The 21,325-nt window shown below is 47.3% G+C and overlaps 1 protein-coding gene across 2 annotated transcripts; it reads left to right on the forward strand.

Moving 5' to 3' along the window:
- The first annotated feature begins 1,687 nt into the window (after positions 1 to 1,687).
- Positions 1,688 to 13,995, forward strand: LOC132242049 (transmembrane 4 L6 family member 1-like). 2 transcript variants are annotated; one of them, XM_059710976.1, is made up of 6 exons: positions 1,688 to 2,122; positions 4,733 to 4,915; positions 9,066 to 9,131; positions 10,508 to 10,653; positions 13,391 to 13,577; positions 13,731 to 13,995. In XM_059710976.1, the coding sequence occupies exons 2-6, from the start codon at positions 4,745 to 4,747 to the stop codon at positions 13,749 to 13,751; spliced, it is 591 nt and encodes a 196-aa protein (XP_059566959.1). In that variant the 5' UTR covers positions 1,688 to 2,122; positions 4,733 to 4,744; the 3' UTR covers positions 13,752 to 13,995. The 2 variants fall into 2 exon arrangements, with proteins under 2 accessions (XP_059566959.1, XP_059566958.1); XM_059710975.1 differs by lacking the exon at positions 1,688 to 2,122 and having other exon boundaries at positions 4,406 to 4,915.
- Positions 13,996 to 21,325: the final 7,330 nt, after the last annotated feature.

Consider the following 21,325-nt stretch of genomic DNA (forward strand, 5'->3'; position numbering starts at 1 on the left):
AGGGCCCACCATCCCTTTTTATTTTAAAAAAAAAAATCATTAAAAATTAAAGCAAAAAAAAGGCAAAACAAAACCCACACATTATATGTAATTTCAATGTCCTATTTAATTATTATCCAGTTATTAAAGGTAAATGAATTACACAGGTGTAGTTTGTGCTTACAAATCCCAAAGAACAACTAATAAATGCAAAATCACTGTTTCTGAAGTTATTTTAACATTGGCCGCTCCAATGTCAATTCTAAAGGTGGTCAAACAGGACTGCTGTTTAATCATGAAGGATCGTACCTGTGTTTGTCTCTGCCCCTCCTGGAAATGCCCTCCAAAAACACAGTAAAATAATTGAAAAAACCAAGAGAATAGGAGATGAGAAGTCCTTCAACCTGGGAAGGCTCAGGGACAGGAGTTTTCTGGTTTGGAACTTGGGAATGGAGGATAGAGCTGAAAAGGTCTTGTGGTGTGAGCATAGGATTTCTATGTATCCAGCCAGCAGACAAGGGATGGAGAATCACACATGAGAAATTATTATGGGCAGCATGTCCAGGGACTTCCTGCAGGCGGCAGGCTGTGTGTGGGACAGCCCAAGATCAGAAAGCCAGCTCAACCATGAATCTGTTCCCCCATCTGAATACTGAGGGGGAAAACATCTGTCCGGACAGCCCTCGGGGTTGCGGAAAGGACAGTCTAGACTAGAGACACAGCATAGGAAAGCACTTTGCTAAGATGTGGGTTATAATTTACAACATGGTTAGACCTCAGGAGCCTGGTATCTGATCACGGAATCACTTGATTCCACTTTCTCAGAGGCTTAGTAACACACTGCTGGTCACTGTGGAGGAAAAATAAGACTTGGCAGATTCCTAAAGGGAAATGTGTTCTCATGGGCAGGAAGGGGTGACAGCCAGACCAAAGACAAAGAGGCCATTCTCCTGCCGCCACCGCTGGCCACTGACTGCGAAAGTCGAGATAGACGTCCCTGGGGGATCAGATAACCAGATTCCTGGCACAGTGCCCCAGTTACACTTCATCCATCTCTCGCCACATCAACATCACAGCCTTGAGGGCCAGAGGAATGGGTGAGAAGCGAGGGAAGGCCTCCTGGACCGTCTGTTTCCCCTCCTTGGCTGGCTCAGACACCAAGCCCAGCCAGAAAACCAAACACAGCCAGGAGGCCCCGTTGGCCATCAAGGTGGCCTGTGATTGGTCAACAGCCCCGGGTCCTTGAGCAGGGCCTCTGCAGGATGACAAGGTGATGCTCCAACCCTCCAGTCAATAACCTGAGCCTTCAGAATTGTAAATGCATTTACAATTTTAGAAATTTCCACAAGCATTCATAACAAGCTCAGTAAGAATATTGTTTCCTTTACAACAATGTTAAACGTTAGAAATGGGGGAGGAGGGATTGAAAAAAAAAAAAAATAACCTGAGCCTTTCCCACAGGTGTTCACGCAGGGCTGATGCCCGTCCTGCCCACCATCATCCAGAGCAATCACAGCCCTACACCCTCCTCCATCTCAGCTCGGTGGAAACACATCCGCCAGGGAAACTGTTCAGAGGTTATCAGGCATGACCCAGCACAGGGAGCCTTCGGGACTGGGTGGCTGGGCTCCTCCCCTGGGGCCGCCTGGCAGGGAAGGCAGTGCCAGCTCTTACTGAGGGAATATGAGCCACTTTGCCCAGCCTGGGGGTAGCAGGAGAGAGGTGGGGACAGACAGGACGAGGGGAGCCCCAGTGTCGCAGAACCCAGCCTGCCATAGTGCTGAGCGGCCTCAGAGGGGCCTAGAAAGATTTTGGGCCTCGGCCTCAGAGACAAAGGTCTTGCTCATTCAGAAAGAGGCTTCGGGGAAGAGTTGACGCTGTGGTTGGATGTCTAAACGGTCCTGTGAGGTGGGAGCCTGGGACTTGTTGCTCTCCGACATCTTCTAAGGGCTCACCTGTGTCTCCTGAAAGGTGAAAGGATCCAGTGCCCATCCAGAAACTTCCAGAAGCTGAGCTAGAAGAGGCTCTGGAACTGCAACACGGCCGGCAGGGCCCCTTCACCGCTGCTGGCCTGGTGGGGCCAGGGTGGCTTGGCCAGAAGCAGCTTCCCAGCAAGCCTGCGCCCCAAACCCCCACTGACCAGGTACTGGGTTGGCGGGTGTGTCTGTGTGTTTCTGCTCAGGGGTGGGCAGGATTGGCGTTGAAAGCAAGTGCCACGGCGTGGCCCTACCCAGCCGGCCTAAAAGCCTCAGGGCGGCCACCAGGCTGTCCAAACCCAAACATGGGGTACACTGGTCCGACAAGTATGACTGTGACTATGTGGGAAGCAAGAGGCAGGTGATTTGAAATGAAGTCTGTGTTGAAGGAACCCAAGGGCTTGTGCTTGTCCCACCTGTTGAGGCCAAAAGCTATGGGAATTGGATAGACTCAGATCTGCCCCATGACAAGCTGTGTGGCCTCAGACAAGTTTCTCAGCTTCTCTGAGCTCAGACTGTGTCCAGCAACAAATGCGTGAAATGGGTGTTATAATGATGTCTCTGTAATGGGATTATTGAAGAGTCAAATGAAGTCAAGTCTGGGAACATGCTTGTGACTATGTTTGTCATTTTATTCCAACTGCCCAGCTGTAAAACCTTGAACAAATTATTTTAACTCCCTGGGGCTATGCTTGCCAGGAAATGAAGGGATTGGATTTCTGAGAGTTCTTAGTATCTAACAGTCTCCGCCATGGCCCAAGGGAATGATCGGCCTCTTATAGTTTAATTAAGTGCCGTCCTTGAGTGCCACACGCTCCCCCTTTCCAAACATGGCCCCGTCTCCACCCACCCTCCCTTCCTCTTAAGAAGATCTGCAGCTTTCCCGGAGGGTGAGCACAACTGTATTCACTGCAGCAAGAGCTGTGACATCCATCGTGCGCTAAGGAGAAACAGGAGGCTGTTGGGTTTGCACCCTTTTACAGGATGTAAGAAGGCTCAACGGCCCTGGCTTCTCAGCGCTCCCAGTGCCTACTCATCCACCCGCCCTAACTGGGAATAACTAGAGGTGGAAATGGGCGGACCAACATTTGAGTATCAGGTCTGACATTTGCTTCTGGGACACCCTGGATTCTATAATACTGTTTCCTCGTGGAGCTGTGAGCTATTACCTCACGGGGATTAAATGAAATAATGTCTATACTGCGCCTGAGCAAACAGCAAGTAGTTGCGTGTTGTTGCACCTCATCCAGTATAATGCCCCGCTAAGTGTTACATTTTCATGATCACAGCTGTTAGTGGTCACAATGGGGAGTGAGGTCGACAGTTTCAATCTCCTCCATCCCAGCAAAGGAGCCAGGGGCAGCACCCCATTCAGGCATCAGCTTTCTGCAGCCTGGACGTAGATAACAGTTAGAAATAAGACTCCGAGCTTTATCTTCCTGCGTAAGCCGTTGTTCATTAATAACTATTTGAACCTTCCAAGGAGCAGAGAGCTAATGCCAGACATTTCTCAGCTGCGGCCCCTGGCTGTGCAAATCCCTGCAGGTCTCCCCTTGGGACTGGCCAGTCCGGGCACCTGGCCTCCATGTCTGAGGAGCCGGGTAGTGAATGAGCCGCTACTCAAGAGCCGGTCAACAATCTCAGCTGGAATCTGAGTCGAGAATGCCACAAAGAGGTGCCAGGAGAGCGCCCCCTAACACGAAACTGGAACACCTCCCGGGTCGCAGTCACATTCCACAGGCTTCTCCCGCAGCCCTCGCCCAACGAATGAATCCCTGACTTTAATCTCCTGTATGTTTGGTAGCAGTGAGTGTAGGGAAAATAAAATGTAGAACTTTTCCCTCTCTCTATGTGCCTCCATCCTGGCTTCTCTGTAACCTCCAGGCTCAATAAACTTGACTGACAAAGAACGTGAGAAAAGATGTTTTCTACATAAATAAAATGAGATGATTCCAAGTCCCCTGGTGTTTTACTCTCCAGCTACCATGCATTGAGGACCTTGTATGAGAAGATTTGAATATGTTACCTTATTTTCATCCTGTCACCAATCCCACAAGGGGAGGACTAATGTCAAACCCATTTGACAGATGAGGAAATTGAGGCGAGAGAGGTTAAATACCTTGCCCAAGGTCACACAGCTGCTGTGTAGTGGAGCCAGGGTTCAGACCCAGGATCTAGTTCATAATCACTATGGGAATTACTCCTGGAGTCGATGAAAGAACCAGAACAGGATACCAGTAATTTCCTAAATACGACCTCAGTCCCCCCAGTCCTTTAAGGCAACCTATGGGATATCTAGTATGAGCCAGCAGTCTTCACATTGACTTTACTTCCTTTGGTCCATATACCACCATCTAGGACAGTGGTTCTCAACCTATGGGTCGCAACCCCTTTGGCGGTCGAATGACCCTTTCACAGGGGTGGCCTAAGGCCATCCTGCATATCAGATATTTACATTATGATTCATAACAGTAGCAACATTTCAGTTATGAAGTAGCAAAGAAAATAATTTTATGGTTGGGTCACAACATGAGGAACTGTATTTAAAGGGCCAGAAGGTTGAGAACCACTGATCGAGGAGGTCGATATTTTTCTCTGCTTTGCAGAGGAAACTGAGACTCAGAGAGATGACGTGCCTTCCCAGGTCACACCACCTACCAGTGGAGAGGGTGGGGAGGTGGGCGTGGCACCTGCTCTTGGGGCTCTGCAGTGCTGCACTCTCTCCGGGTGCACTGGCTGGAGCGCAGGTTCCTGGTTGCTTTCTCTCTCTCTTCCAGGGAGGAGCCACCATGTGCTCTGAGACGGGCTCCAGGTACACCGGCATGCTGCTGTTGCCCTTGGCCATTGCTGCCATCATTGCCAACCTCCTGCTGTACTTTCCCAATGGGCAGGTGCTGGAGCCTGCCAAGATCACAGACTTGGTCTGGTTTTTCCACGGCTTTCTTGGAGCTGGTCTCTTGGTAAGAATGAAGTTTAGCTCTAGCCAGTTTGCTCAGTGGATAGACTGCCGGTCTGGGTTTGATTCTGGTCAAGGGCACATACCTCAGTTGCAGGCTCGATCCCCAGCCCTGGTCGGGACACATGTGGGAGGCAACCAATCGATATGTCTCTCACGTCGATGTTTCTCTCTCTCTGTCTCTCCCCCTCACTTCCACTCTCTCTAAAAATCAATGGGAATATATCCCCGGGTGAGGATTAACAACAACAAAAAGAATGAGGCTCAGCTAGCTTACCTCCTCCAGGTGAAGGGTTCCTCTTAACACCCGGCAAGTCACAGAGCAATTGTCTCATCTTCAAGCTGCCTTCCCTAGGCCCCGGAGCCTGGCTGACTGCTTCTCCTCTGGACCCACAACACATGATACACAAACAGGTTCCACATTGTGCCCAACATATCATGCTGCAAGCATCTTTTTATGTCCCTGCTTCCCCCATTGGGCTGTGAGCTTCTCCAGAACAGAGTCCAAATCTTGTTAACCTTTGCCCACTAAGAGCCTACCTAGCAAAGTGCTGGCTGAGACTAGAGCTTAATATGTGGCTGCTCATTGCGTGAAAGATACACTTTATAAAAAGCACAGTAACTGAGTACTTGTCAAGTTCATCTGGTTTCAAGATGATCACCTTGAAATATAAATTATGTCACTCCCATCCAGGCTTCCCTAGAAAAATTATGGGATTAGCAAACCTTTTTCGTAAAAGGCCAGATGGTAAAAATTTCCAGCTTTGCAAGCAATGTGGTCTCTTGTTTCAGCCCTCAGCTCTGTCATCACAGGGCAAACGCAGCCATAGGCAATATGTAAGCAAATGGGTGTGGCTATATTACAATAAAACTTGATTTATTAAGCAGGCAACATGCTGGATTAGCCTACAGGTTGTAGTTTGTTACCCCGTGAAGTAGACATTGTGTGTTTTCCTTCCTTCCCGCCTTTGTTTTCATTTGGCTCCTCCTCTCCCAATAGTCCCTTTTGAAAAGATCATTTGATTATGGGAGACCCAAGTGCCAGACACTGAGTAAGTGTTCAATAAATGGATGAATGCATGGGGCCTAAGGAAGCCTCAGAAAAAGTAGACTGTCCCCCTTCCTGCTTCTCCCCCCTTCCGCCCCCCCCCTCCGCCCCCCCCCTCCGCCCCCCACATATTAGATTCAGTGATGTCTCAAGTTGCATCCATTGACCACCCGCCCCTCCCTGCACAAGAGAACATCTAAACCAGCAATTCCTGGGCCAAGGTTGTCTGTTTCTCGGCGCAGAGCCCTTCTTTATGGGCAGCACAGACCCAGGAGTCTAACAGACTTTGCTCAGATGATGAGTCTGCCCTGCGCCTGCTGTGCTTCCTCCCTGAGCGGCAGTGAAAGGACCATCTCACAACGAGGTGGAGACGCTAAATGAGACCATGTATGCAGAGTGCCCCCAGCCCCCGGCAGCCAGTGAAATGCGAGCTGCCCCCTTTCCTGGCGCGGATGGATTCCCATCTCCTCCACCCTCTCTGTGGGTCCACCCAGAGCCTGACTCCTGCCTCTGACCTTCGCTGCTTCTTTCTGCAGGACAGGTTTGCATTTCTCAGCGCCGCCACCAGGCAAATTCCTAAACTCACTCTCTCCAGCTGTAGAACACAGGAACATCAGCACCCAACCTCTCTCAAAATAGAAATGAGCAGGCACAGTGACTATTGAAAGGAATCAAGCAGCTTGAGACCAGGTTTTCCTAAAAGCAGAATCTCAGAACCTGTATTTGAAGAGAATGACTCGGAGGGAAAGCGTTCTCTGATCAGGAGGAAAACAGAGGGAGCCCAGCTCAAGCAGGGACCCGACACCCTGTCTCCACTGCACCCCTTAACACCAGCGGCTGTCCAACCCTGGCTCCAGCTTCCCAACAAAACCTCCCGGATCTCCTGGGAAAATGGTTGCATAAAGTAAAAAACAGAAAGCCAGTCCCTCTTTCTCCCCCCCCCCCTTCCCTTTTCTTTTCCTTCTCTTTTGTTCAGTCGGTCTTTAGTGCCGCTCTATGTCTTCCCAGGTGCCCAGCTCTAGGGTAAACGAAGGTAGTGGCCATGGGGTTGGAGAGAAGAGGGGGTATTTGAGCTGTGAGATGTTAGGCACAGCGCAGCACCTCTCTGAAGTCTCCGTAAAATGGGGCTATCAATAACAGCCATCTCCCACGGTTATGGTGAGCACTGTATGAGATCATGTAGAGAGTCAAGTCTGGCTTGTAGCTAGGGCTCATTCAGCATCAGCCATAAGAGAATCGGAGCAAGGGAGGTCAAACCACCCTTGTATCTAGGGTTATGGAGTTGGATCCACCCACTTCCACTATAAAGAGAGAGCTGATAATCAGGCAAACTCAGTGCACTCTTCTCCAGCATTGTGGATACACACTGCCAAATCCTGTGGCTCTCCTTTTACTGGGTGCCACGGAACTGTCCCAGCTCTCATCAAGATGTCAAATCTTGCACACCAGCTGGGAGTTTGGTGCAGTGTCTGCATGTTTTGCTTTACAGTGACTTGGATACTCTGGGGAGGAGAATGTGCCCTCCAGTTCTCCACAGTCCCCACCACTCCCTAATACCTTATACCAGGAGATACTTTCTACTTAATATTACATGCAGAGCCTCTAAAATCATGTGAGTTTGCGCCCCAATCCCCCCACACCCAGCCTCAGGCTCTCATCATTAGCATCAACCACACACCAATCGTATTTTCCCTAAGGTATGTCTTAGTCACCTTGATGAGGACAGGGGACTGGGGGTCTCTCAGATGCTTGCATCAGCGACACATTACCAACCCTTTCTCGGTGAGGTGATTTTTTTTCATAAAGTTGAGTTCATCCATTGTGTATTTATTTCCTGTTCCTGGCTCATGGTCTCAGCAGGCCAGTGCCCTCTCTCCTATCCCACACTGCCAGAAGAAACCGGGGGAAACATCATCACAAATTTCACCACCATGTCCTTGGGTCTGGTTCTGTGTCCGGCACTGGGGCAAGAGCTGCTGCCCTCCAGAGCTCAGAGCTCAGAGCCCAGAGCCCAGAGGGAGGAGGAGAATGCAGTGAGCTCAGGGCAACAGGACAGAGTGGTGGGAAGGAAGGAGCTATTCACTTTAGCTGTGGGAGGTAGGGGGAGAGGAGAGGTCACTGAAAACTACAAAGAGGGCATGGGGTGTCTCACGGCTGCTATAATCAACTACCACAAACCTGGTGGCTTGAAACATCAGAAATGTATTCCCTCACAGTTCTTAAAGCCAGAGTTCTAATGAAGTGTGTTGGCACAGCCCCATGTTCTGTGCTCAAGGGGAAAATCCATTCCCTGCCTTTTCTGGTGGCTGTTGGCATTCCTTGACTTGTGGCTCCATCACTCCATCTTCACAGCCTCTGCCTTCTCCTCTGTGTGTTGGTCTCTCAAAACTCCCTCTGCATGTGATCATGTTTAGGGCCCACCCAGGATAAACGCCTAGTAAAACCCCACTTTAACCACATCCTTAGTCATCGAAGGTACTCTTCATAGGTCCCAGGATTAGGAAGTGAATATATCTTTAGGGTTTGGAGAGGGGCATTTTTCAGCCTACCGTAGGAGATAGCTTCTAAACGGACCCTTTGAGGGTGAAAAGGAGTTTACCTGATAGCCACGGGTGAAAGGCCTGTTCAAGGCCCAAGGCAGGGAAAGTCCTGGGTCCATCCCGGGAGGCCATAAACTGGTGTGTCGGGAGGTCTGAATGATGGAGGGGGGGTGAAGCCACGAAGGCTCATGTACACCAAGTAGGGCCTATGTCGTATTCTACAGGCAATGAGGAATCATTGGACCCTTTTAATAGCTAGAGCAGTAATGGCGAACCTATGACACCTCTGACACGTGAACTCATTTTTTTGGTTGATTTTTCTTTGTTAAATGGCATATAAATGTATAAAATAAATATCAAAAATATAAGTCTTTGTTTTACTATGGTTGCAAATATCAAAAAATTTCTATATGTGACATGGCACCAGAGTTAAGTTAGGGTTTTTCAAAATGCTGACACGCCGAGCTCAAAAGGTTCGCCATCAGACACAATCAAAACCTTGTTCCAAAAAGGTAATCTTCTCTTCATTACAAGAGTTTTCATTTTTATTTATATTTTTGCCACAGGTCATGGTGCCAGCACTAATGCTGTTGAGAGGAGGTGGAGGAGGCTGCTGTGTCCACAGATGTGGGGTAAGTTCTGTGGATTCTACAGAACGTTTAACCTCCTACCTACCTTCCCCTCCCCCAAAGGGCTTATTCCGTAGGCCAGTGGTCGGCAAACTCATTAGTCAACAGAGCCAAATAGCAACAGCACTTCTTCAGAATAGACTCGCCCTGGCCGAAAACCTACTTCTGCGCATGGGCCACGAAGTTTCGATCGCACTGTACGTGCGCCTGCACGTGGTATTTTGTGGAAGAGCCACACTCCAGGGGCCAAAGAGCCACATGTGGCTCGCGAGCCGCAGTTTGCTGACCCCGGGCCTAGGCCATGTGCTTTTAGACCAGTGCTCCTTTGGAACATAGTGATATTATGCAGGGCTCTAGCTAAAAGAGATCCGGGAAAAACGAACCTGGAGAAGATGTGAGGAGAGTCACTTGCATTGGACACAAAGCTCTGGTAGGCTAGCCTGCTAGCATTTGGCTGTTTGCACTTCTATCTGTCTGCCTGTCTGTCTGTGGGGAGGTCTAGGACCCCCACATCCTTTGACTTTCCTATTCCCTGGTAGCCAATGGGGTAACACGTCACAGAACGTCCCCAAGCAAGAGGGGACATTGAAGATTGTAGTCTCAAAAACACTTTCACAGGAATTCTCTCAAAATGTCCTGTGAAGAACAAAAGCTGCCACCCTGTAAGTTCTTCCATTACGGATTTATTTCTTGTTCCTGATCTTGTCCCTGATCACAGCAAGTTGTCCATTGGTTTTAGGTTCCTAGTTCACACACCGTCTCATTTCTCTTTTCTGCTTCAAAAGTCCCTGCCCCAACCCTTGCAGCTTCCAATCAGACCGCATCGCAGAGGTCTTAGCCCCATGTCGCCTGAGGACCATCTTCAAGGAGCTCCCTGAGTCATTCCTTTCTGCCCCAGCTGTCCCCCTGCCTCACTCCCTGCGGTCAGAGGGACACAACATGGATGTGTCAGGAATAAAACCTCATGCTTTGAAGCAAACAAGTTCACCAGCTTCGCCCCAGTTCATTAATGTGCTAATATGCCACCTTTCCTCGACATTTGCCTCCCTGCGACAAGTAATTATTCATTTACTCACCCAGCCATACAGCAAACACGTACTGAACACCGAGCACCAGGATGGCAAATAGTAGTGGATCATTTCATTCTTTAGAATTGTAACTGGGGTAGATCGATGGACAGAGGGCGTCTTGCCTCCAGCACTCATTTTGTACATGTGGGAAGCAAAACAAGGACACCTACCAGGTCTGGCATCTGCAAGAAAAGACTTGGATCCTTTTCAATTTGCCAGGGAACTCAGGGGCTGCATCTGTAAAAAGCTGGCTTCCCACCACCGTCCTTCCCATTGCTGCACTGAATGTCTGACTCTGTTCCATTGCAGATGCTGTTCCCTGTGCTTCTGGCCACACAGGGCACAATGGGGGCTGTGTACTGTGTGGTCATTTCTTCACTGGGTTTGCTCAGTGGCCCCTTCTGTGACACAGGCAGTGGAAACTACACCTATCCTTTCAGGAATGACAGCCTGGAGTGAGTAGCATTCACGGTCTTGGGTCAGTGTCTAAGATCTAATGACGATACAGCTGATGACCACAAAGAGTATGTGCTCTCAGTATTGACCAAGGGATCAGGTACTTTCATTCAGACCTAGTGTCTTGTTCCTCTCTCCACACCTGCTTCCAAATCTAAAATCTCTAGGAGGTGATTGGCCAAGGGGAGAAGTGCTCATGAATTAAGCAGTCCGCCCAAGGTATTCAATATAATTAATACCTGATTTCATTAGCCCCAGTTATTAAACTCAACTGAGTATGTGCTGAGGGTCTGCTTAGTACTTGCTAGGCACTGTGATAAGAGAAGGGAGTGCAAAGGAAGGATGAGACAACTTGCCTGTTTGCAAGTAGTTTATAGTCATACTGGGAAGATAATTACCAAGTTTGGAATTACACAAATTACCTGAAGTGTCTGGACCCTGTGATTATGATGCACATTTATTTTCCTGAAGGGACACAGAAAAAACCCAACACCAACTGATTGAGAAAGACCCTGTTTCTCTTTTCATTTCATGTTCTCTCCCTGGCAGGCCTCATCCATCCCCATGGCTTTCACAACCATCCATCTATCCATGTAAATAATCCCAAAGTATCTATCTCAAGCTTAAATCTTCTGAGTTCTTGACCCAAATATCTAATTACCTCCTTGAAATTTCCTCTCGAACACATAGTATTTCAATATTAATATGTCCTAAACTCTATGTCCACAAATCTCCTATTGGTCATCCTCACCCTAGTAAATGTCACCTAAAAGCTGTGAGTTATCTTTGATTCTTCTTCCTCTTCCTTCCCATGTTCGATCCATTACCAGATCTTGTCAATTCTCTCCTGACAATATCTTGAATATACATTGCTTTTCACCTAGTCTGTATCACCCTGCACCCAATCTCCAACACCATCTACCTCCAACAAGTACCTGCTGGGGGAGCTCATCAAGAAGACGTGATCACTGCCCTGGCTGGTTTGGCTCAGTGGATAGAACGTTGGCCTGGAGACTGAAGGGTCCCGGTTCAATTCTGGTCAAGGGCACATGCCAGGGTTGTGGGCTTGGTCCCCAGTTGGGGGCATGCAAGAGGCAGCCAATCAATGATTCTCTGTCATCATTGATGTTTCTGTCTCTCTCTCTATCCCTCTCCCTTCCTCTCTGAAATCAATAAAAATATATTTAAAAAAAAAAAGAAGAAGAAGAGACAGTCAAGCTGGACCGGGGCAATTGGAGGCTCCTCAGCCCCTCCCCCGTCCTTGAAATGTGCATTCACTAGCCTTCCCCCCTCCCAGAAGCTGTTCCAAGGATACAGCCTGGAGAGAGCAATGTGACAGTGAGACTCTACGGGACTGAATCCAGTGAGGGCCTCTCTATAAAAACTTAAGATGCTGGCAGGTGGGTGGGTATGGAAAACCACTCATCTTGTAGCCATGTAAGTATTGTAAGTAAATTCCCTTGCTTATTAAACGTGCCGCCTCCCAGTCTGGTGTGGTTTGTCTTTTTCTTCAGCTTCTCCCTACCCACCCTCTGTGGGGGCTGGTTTCAGGTCACACCCGGGAGGCTCCTGACCAGGTTTAGGAAGCAACAGTATCCCGGTTCCATTTTGTCCTTCAATCCTTTTGCCAAAAGGGTTTTTGTCAAATGTAAAGATGCTGATAAGGCCAAGAAATGTTTACATTTAAAGAAATTTAAATGTAAGTTTAAGTTTGGAAACCCAATAGATACGTATATGAATATGGGTAAAGGTAGAAATAAAGACAGAAATGTCAAGGAATATACAGCTCTATGAAATATGGCCTGAAAACCTATTCCATTTTCCCTTTATCCAACTAGTACACTGTGAGTCCAAAGTTCCCTTACAGTTTTTGCTCACATGCTATTTCTTTTTATAATTCATTGCTCTCCTCTCTGCTGCTGTCTCCTTCAAGGCCAGGTGACTCCAGCTTTCCCTATGAAGCCTTCTCCAGCTACTCTACCCCTCCAGTCTTCCCCTTTCGAGGATATAACTAAACTATACTGCCTACTGCATGGCAGGCGATGTGCTAACACCGTATCTAATCCTCCCGATCGCTCTATGGTGTTGATGCCATTTTTTAAATTTGATTTTTTTAAAGCGAGGAAGGGAGGGTGTACATCAATTTATTGTTTCAATTATTTATGCATTCACTGGTTGATTCCTGGATGTGCCTTGACCGGGGATTGAACCCACAACCTTGGCAAATTGGGACGATGCTCTAACCAACTGAGCTATTCGGCCAGGGCCTTGTCATCATTTTTAACACCACTTTATACATAAGGAATCCTATGTACAAAGACATTTAGGAAACTTATGTAGAACTTTTTAATGAGGAGGCTGGAGTTAGGACCTGGTTCTGCGGGACTTTCACACCCAAGCTCTTAACCACTTCCACTGCCTCTGAGACCTCATAGCAGCCGTTAAAATCTTGTAGCCCAGGGTTTCCCGCTTCTTCATATGCTGTCTTGTGCAGCTATGTCTACATCCACAACGCCTTGCTGAGAAACTGTGCTATCGGAGGGAAAGGGTCTGCTCAGCCTTTCCACCAAGGGGCAACAATAAAGCTTCTATCTTCGTGAAAATGAGAACAATGAAGACCCTAAGGCTTTGTAATCTCCTGTGTTTGGACTAGTGCCTCTCCCGTGCTCGTCAATAACACCTCCCTCCCTTTACTGTCTCTCAAAGCCAGGCTCATATTCTCGTCTATCCTGGCAGGGACAACTACCTGTTCAACCAGCCCACCTGGGCCACGTGCCAGGAGCCTGAGCATATCGTCCTGTGGAACGTGGTCTTGTTCTCCATCCTCCTAGGGATCGGCGTGGTCGAAGCAGTGCTTTGCCTTAGCCAAGTCATCAGTGGACTCTGTGACGTCTACTGTGGTACCTGCATCGGAAAAGGACAGGTGAGTGCTCCTAGAACCCGGGAATTTTTCAGTCACTTCCCCCTGATCGGTTCCACACTGTCTCTCTCCTGCCCAGAGGTAAGCCAGCAACTAGGAAATGCCCTTTGAAATGTAGAACTTCATTTGCCACCTTGGGTTTAATTTTTCTTTCAGGTGAACATAACTGGTTTATGAGCAGCCTAAGAAATCACAACTGATGGACAGGTGAAGGAAAAATCCCTGGGTTTCAGGAGGACTGGATTTGGCGAATGTTAATCTCCAGAGTTCCGAGAAGCTGAGAAAAAAAATACCCGACTTTCTTACCAGAGTAGGTTTGTATAAAGGACAGCAGTGTTGCGAACTTCATCCACTTTGCTAGAATAAAGATTGACATTTCCTCCAAACGATCTCTAGAAATGACATAAGCAGTCATAGGGATGTACACTGATAGAAATAAAAAATAATATAATGATAGATGCTTAATGTATTCGGTGGTTATTGTATCCAGGCCCTGGCTAAGGCCTTTATCTACATAATTTTAGTTAGTCCTATAAAGCAATGCCATATTGCAGATGAGGAAACTCAGGCTCAGAGAGGATCAGTTGTTTGTCTGAAGTCAGTGAATCTAAGTTTTGAATTTGAGCCTGATTCCAATATTTATAGTCTAGAGTCATGGTCGGCAAACTGCGGCTCGTGAGCCACATGCGGCTCTTTGGCCCCTTGAGTGTGGCTCTTCCTAAGCCTTAGGAGTACCCTAATTAAGTTAATAACAATGTACCTACCTATATAGTTTAAGTTTAAAAAATTTGGCTCTCAAAAGAAATTTCAATCGTTGTACTGTTGATATTTGGCTCTGTTGACTAATGAGTTTGCCAACCACTAGTCTAGACCACTTTCTTGTGGATCTCAGAGATTATTGCTTAGACACTAACTAGTTGGTATTCATTTACAAAAAAAAAAAAAAAAAGGATGGTAGGGGTTCTGTGGTCAAATTAATTTGAGATACACTGGATTAAACAAAGTATAATAGGCTTCTCTGCTGCAGGACTTGTCAGACCTTTACAAAACCAGTATGCATTGTTTATCTCCAGGAAGAGAATAGCAAATGCACAATTTCCTGGTCTTATCTGACCACAAAGCCCTTTTCTCCTGGAACAATTTTTATGGGGCTAATATCCCATGGCGCACACTTTGAGAAACACTCTATGACTCAGTGATGAGGTAGAACCTACTTCACTTAACCCATGAGAGTCCCAGAAAGTTTTCCAAACCACCAGAGAAGCAGAAAAATATGGAATGAAATAGGTTAAGAACTACTCACTTGTTTTTTGTTTTGGCTTTTGTTTTTTAAGTTTGGTGTAATAGCAGGAACCAGAAGTTTTATTTTAAAGTTCCTTTACTGTCATTGCAATATATATTTTTTGAGAATTCGATATCTACCATACAAGCTCTGACAGTTCCCAAAAAGGCATCAGACAGGGTCTCTGGTTGAGGAAGCTTGCAAACTAATGGATCCTGCATAGCTGACTGCTTCCATGGTATCCGAGCCCCGGCTAACCCGTATTGTGCCTTTGTACAAATGAGAGAAAAAGCAGAGGATACAGCGTGGCAAGCAGACAGGACCAATGGCAAATTTTGAAAAGGTGTCTTATCCTCCAGGTTGGTGCAGCCTGTACTGGATTGACTAATATCCCTTCAACTTTTATATTTAACAGGAACCTCAGAATGTGACCTAACTTGGAAATAAGCTCTTTGAAGCTGTAGTTAGTTAAAATGAGGTCCTACTGGGATTAGGATGGACCCTATGTCCAGTGTGACCAGTGTCTTTATAAAAAGAGAAGTAACACACACAGAGAGGAGACCATGTGAGGATCAAGGCAGAGACTGAAGCTGCCACAAGCCAAGGATTCCAGGCAACCAGGGGGAGCTGGGAGAGAGTCATGAGCCAGATTCTCTCTCTGAGCCTCTGGAACCAGGTCGACATCTTGAATGTGGACTGCTAGCTTCCAGAACTCTGAGAGAATAGGTTCCTATTGGTTTAAGTCACCCAGTTGGTAGTAGCTTGTTACAGCAGCCTTAGGAAATTCATATAATACACAGTCCCAGCCCAGGGTGCGAGGAAGCAGACCCCCACACCCTCCCCCCCTCCCCCCCTCCCCCACACATACACACATACACACATGCACAAAGTCATCTGCCTTGTGCAGAAACAAGCTACTCATGAACAGGGTGGCCCTGCCGGTGTCACCAATGCCTGAGTGCCCTGCTAACCAGGCTGTTTCTTCAGCTTCCCTGTAGCTCTCCCACTGACACGAAGCCAGACATACAGCCCAGACGAGAGATGTACTAAGCCCCAAGCACGGAGCCCAGCACTGCACCAGCCCAGCCCTGACAATGCTGTGAGGGGGTCATCCTGAGAGGAAACTGGGCTTAGGGAGGCGAAGTCTTTAGGACCAGTCAGTCCACCAGACAGAATGGCTGTATATGGCCCAATTACTGTTCCCCTGGGAAGAAAAACAAATCTAAAGCAAAAAGTTTTATTAGCTATTCCCCATTAAAACACCCTTTGTGTAAAGTGGTGGATTTGAAGAAAGGGAGGAGAAAGGTTTTCTGCCTCTGGCAAAAAGTCCCTCTTGTGGTTCTTCCTTTAAAAGGAATTTGCTGTTAAAGACACCAAAGTACATTCTGTGGCCAATAAAGTGGGTGGAGGAGGCACCGAGCTGCCCTTGGTGGAGCCCCACCTCATGGATGCCTGCAGGCCACACGGGGCTCAGCTAACTCACCCCATCAAGGGCTCTGGAGGCGGGAAGAGCACCATCAACATGTGAAATGTGGGCAAACCATAAAGTGATCCATGACGAACACACTGAAGAAAGTGTTTATTGCCAAATAAAAAATAGCTCTCTGAAATTAAGGAGAAACGAATTCTTTTCAAGGCTGGCTTAGGTCTACTTTTCTTTTTTTCTTTTTTTTAAAATATATTTTATTGATTTTTTACAGAGAGAAAGGGAGAGGGATAGAGAGTCAGAAACATCGATGAGTGAGAAACATCGATCAGCTGCCTCCTGCACACCCCCCACTGGGGATGTGCCCGCAGCCAAGGCACATGCCCTTGACCGGAATCGAACCTGGGACCCTTGAGTCCGCAGGCCAACGCTCTATCCACCGAGCCAAACCGGTTAGGGCTAGGTCTACTTTTCAACTGCATGACCAGTATGTCTTGAGTTCCTACAGCGTGCAAAGCGAAAAGTGCCTGGAGAAAGGGGGTCAAATGTTCTGGGAGAAAGGGTTTAAGCAAAGGGGAAATCGCAGCGCGCAACCACCCAGATGTAAGGCAGAAACAGGAAGGTGATGATTTTCACTTCCATCTCTGCTTCCAGCACATCTCATCTTTTCAATCCCTTACTCTCTCAAGGGAAACTACGTGTTTTGCAGACCACAGTTGACATTCCTCCCCCTCCCCCAGACTCATTCTAGGGGTTAAAAACTATTTTTAACTGCAGGGTACAGGTTACATAATGTGGTACGCGTTATTGGAAATGTGGAGGAAGTAGCTCTCCTGAGTGAGCTTAGAAAGCCTTCCCATTTGGCTCCTTACACTTCGCTATAGTGCAACGATTTCCCCGTTTTCCAGAAAAAGCAAGGATGACTCATATAATTGTAAATATGTGTGAAAAATTGATTTTACCATTTTACGAAAACCATCTAGAGAACTCATTTATTTGGCAAAATGCTCTTGCAGGTCTACACTGACTTGAGACAAACTTCATGGCTCAAAGGCTCATTGACAAACCAACATCTGGCATTATTCCTGAGCCAGATGGGCAGAATATAATTTTAAAAGGGGGATACATTAAAAGGAGTAGGGGGAAGAGAAAGAAGATAAACTAAGTAACTGAAAAAAAAAATTGGAGAAAGTTGTTTTGACTAGAAACTATAAGGCTAAAGAAAAAGAGAATTGCCCTGGCCCATCGTTAGTTAAAATGAGGTCCTACTGGGATTAGGGTGGACCCTACGTCCAGTGTGACCAGTGTCTTTACAAAAAGAGAAGTAACACACACAGAGAGGAGACCATGTGAGCATCTATAATATAATGATAGATGCTTAATGTATTCGGCATTAAGCCGAATTGTAGCTCAGTTGGTTGGACACCACCCCATGCACCGAGAGGTTGCTGGTTTGATTCCCAGTCAGGGTACATGCCCAGGTTGCTGGCTTCCCAGTTTGGGGGTCGGGGGGTGGGAAGGGGGTGCAGGAGGCAGCTGATGGATGTTAGGGCTCCCATGTTGATGTTTCCTTCTTCTCCCTTCCTCTCTCTAAAAATCAATAAACTAGCCTTTAATAAAGAAAAATGGAATTGGATGTACATAAATACTGTACTCTAAAGTTGGTTCACACAGTGATATGAGTTAAGAACTATGAACCGGCCCTAGCCAGTTTGGCTCAGTGAATAGAGCGTCAGCCTACAGATTGAAGGGTCCCGGGGTTCGATTCCAATCAAGCACACATGCCTGGGGTGCGGGCTTGATCCCCAGTGTGGGGCATACAGGAGGCAGCCAATCAATGATTCTGTCATCATTGATGTTTCTATCTCTCTCTCCCTCTCCCTTCCTCTCTGAAATCAATAAAATTATATTTAAAATAAAAACAAAAAGCTCAGCTTCCTTCTTTTTCTCTTCCTCTCTTTCACCACCCTGGCCCAGACCTGGAAGTTCCCAGAAGGAAACAAAGCCAAGTCAGAGTCATTTCATTTTGCAACTGTAGTTAAAATGTACTCTGTCGCCGGCCACCACCCATCAGCTATGGGTTACATGAAGTTCTTAGTATGAGCCAGGCTGCTCTAGATGCAGCATGGTGATACTGCAATCCTATCTAATAAAAGATAAACAGGGTAATTGACCATACCTTTGCTACGCTTCCCATTGGCTAATCAGGGCGATATGCAAATTAACTGCCAACAAAGATGGCGGTTAATTTGTATACGTAGGCACAAAGATGGGAGGCGAAAGGGGAAGGACAGAACGGTGATCGGAAACCCAGGAGGCAGGCAAGAGCCAGGTGGCAGGGCAAAGGTGGCCCTGGATCAGAGAACCGGGCCCCAGACAGTGATTGTGATCGGAAAGCCAGGCCACAGGCAAGGCGGCACCCCTGGGACCCAGGAGCCCATCGGCGAGGTCTGCAGGCGAAGCAGTGATCAAGCTATGAGGGGAAGGGTGGGGGGCGGAAGGAGCTACAGGAGCAGCTCTGGCCAGAGACTGAAGGCTTCCGCCAGAATGAGGAGCAAAGACTGAAGGCTCCAGCCACAGCGAAGACTGTGTCCAGAGCAAAGATGGAAGGCGGTGACCAGAGTGAAGGTCTGGGTCCCGGGTGCCAGAGGAAAACTGGTGTCAGCAGCCAGAGGAAGGGAAAGCCTATTGCATGAATCTTTTCATGCAACAGGCCTCTAGTTTATAATAAGAAATGGATATATCCGGCCTTCCTTCCTTTCTGGCACAGAGCTCTGAATATCTTGAAATTTCCTAAGTGAAAAGACTGATTCTCTTTGTTATGGAGTGAGGCCACAACATTAGTAACAAAGAAACAGAATTTCCGGAGGATGAGGCCCAGAAATCAGGATTTTAAAAAGATTCCCAGGCGATTCTAATGTGCAGCCAAGGTTGAGAACCACTGGTTTAGAGGAAAGAACCACAGGGCTGCAGGCTGGGGCAGTGAGGGAGGCCTCAGGAGGACAGGGGCTTGAGCTGGACGAGTGGAAAGGGGAGACCATTCCAGGCAGAGGGAGAAGCGGGGGGAAGCAGGACTTCTCAGGGCCTCCAGGGGACACTCTACAGAGCCTGGTGATGGGGCAGTGGCATAACACCATGCCTGGGAATAGAGAAGCTCTTCTATTCGTGAACTTGAGATGCATGAGCCTTCACACAAAAACAAAGCTGAACTCTGGAGCCAAAATGTCCTTGACCAGCACTTGGTGTTAGCAGTCATTTGCCCTCTGGTATATTGTTGGGGCACATGGCTACGCTCACATAGTTTTAGGAATTTACTGAGATTATTAAGAGGGGCAATGGAAACAAAAGTACACTGTGCAGCTGTCAAAAAGAAGGATCTCTGACTCTAAAACAGCAAGGATGGACCAGGAGATTATTATGTTAAGCGAAATTAGCCAGTCAGAGAAAGACAAACATCACATGAACTCACTTACATGTGGAATCTAATGAACAAAATAAACTGAGGAACAAAATAGGTCCAGAGTCACAGAAGCAAGGAACAGACTGACAGATCTCAGGCAGGGGTGAGGAGGTGTTGGGGCGGTGACAGGAAGAGACTAACCAAAGAATTTATATGCTTATATGCATAGCCCATGGACACAGGCAATAGTGTGGTGAAGGCCTGGGGTGGGCGGGGGCCGGGTGGAGGGGGACACGGGGGGAAATGGGGGACATCTGTAACACTGTCAATAGTAAAATAAATAAATAAACAAACAAATAAATAAATGTTTAAAATGATGAGAAGCAGATTGCACATCCTGCTTTGAGGTCTTTGACAACAGGAATGATTCTCAAAAACAAAGACAATTCTGCCACATGTGAGGAGCGTTATAACTGCAAAAGGATCGCCACCAGCAGGAAATGCAGAGCCCTAGCAGACTTGGCTCAGTGGATAGAGCGTAGGCCTGAGAACCAAAGGGTCCCAGGTTCCATTCTGGTCAAGGGCACGCACCTTGGTTGCAGGCTTCTCCCTGGGCCGGGCCCTGGTTGGGGCTCGTGCAGGAGACAACCAATCGATGTGTTTCTCTCACATCAATATTTTTCTCTGTCTTTCCCTCTCTCTTACACTGTCCCTAAACACCAATGGGAAAATATCCTCGGGTGAGGATTAATTTAAAAAAAAAAAAGAAATGCAGAAAAGGGATGAATGAAATAGAAGGCTTTTGAGTATGCAGCTTGAAGATCAGCATGAACTTCGAATACACCTTATACTAATGTAATTAGAAGGAGGTAGGAGTTTTTAAATTAGTATTCCATGAATATTTGTCAAGCATCTACAGTGTGCCAAGAACTGTTCTAAGTACTGGGGATAGAGCAGTGAGCAAAATACAGTCCCTGCCCTCATGAAATTTTAATTCGTAGGGAGAAATGGAGGACAAACAATATATTTATTGGGTGCTACTAAGTGTTATGGGGAAAACTAAATCAGGACAACAGGGTTAGGGGGTAACAGTGGGCAGGACAAAGGAATCTTGGGCCCTAACCGGTTTGGCTCAGTGGATAGAGCGTCGGCCTGCGGACTGAAGGGTCCCAGGTTCGATTCCAGTCAAGGGCATGTACCTTGGTTGCAGGCACATACCCAGTAGGGAGTGTGCAGGAGGCAGCTGATCAATGTTTCTCTCTCATCGATGTTTTTAACTCTCTATCCCTCTCCCTTCTTCTCTGTAAAAAATCAATAAAATATTTTTTTTTTAATAAAGGAAACTTGGGGTCCTAGGTTTGATTCCAGCCAAGGGCACATGCCTGGGTTGCGGGCTCGATCCCCAGTAGGGGGTGTGCAGGAGTCAGCCAATCAATGATTCTCTCTCATCATTGATGTTTCTATCTCTCTCTCCTTCTCCCTTCCTCTCTGAAGTCAATAAAGAAATATATTTTTTTTAAAAAAAAAAGGAACCTTGGTATTTATATTCAGGGGTCTGGAAGGCCTCTCAGATAGGATGGTCTTGAACAGAGAGCTAAAGGAAGTGAAGTGATTCTTTGAGATCCACAGGTTTAAACACAATA

Source organism: Myotis daubentonii, chromosome 9, assembly GCF_963259705.1.
Source record: "Myotis daubentonii chromosome 9, mMyoDau2.1, whole genome shotgun sequence".
NCBI lineage: Eukaryota > Metazoa > Chordata > Mammalia > Chiroptera > Vespertilionidae > Myotis > Myotis daubentonii.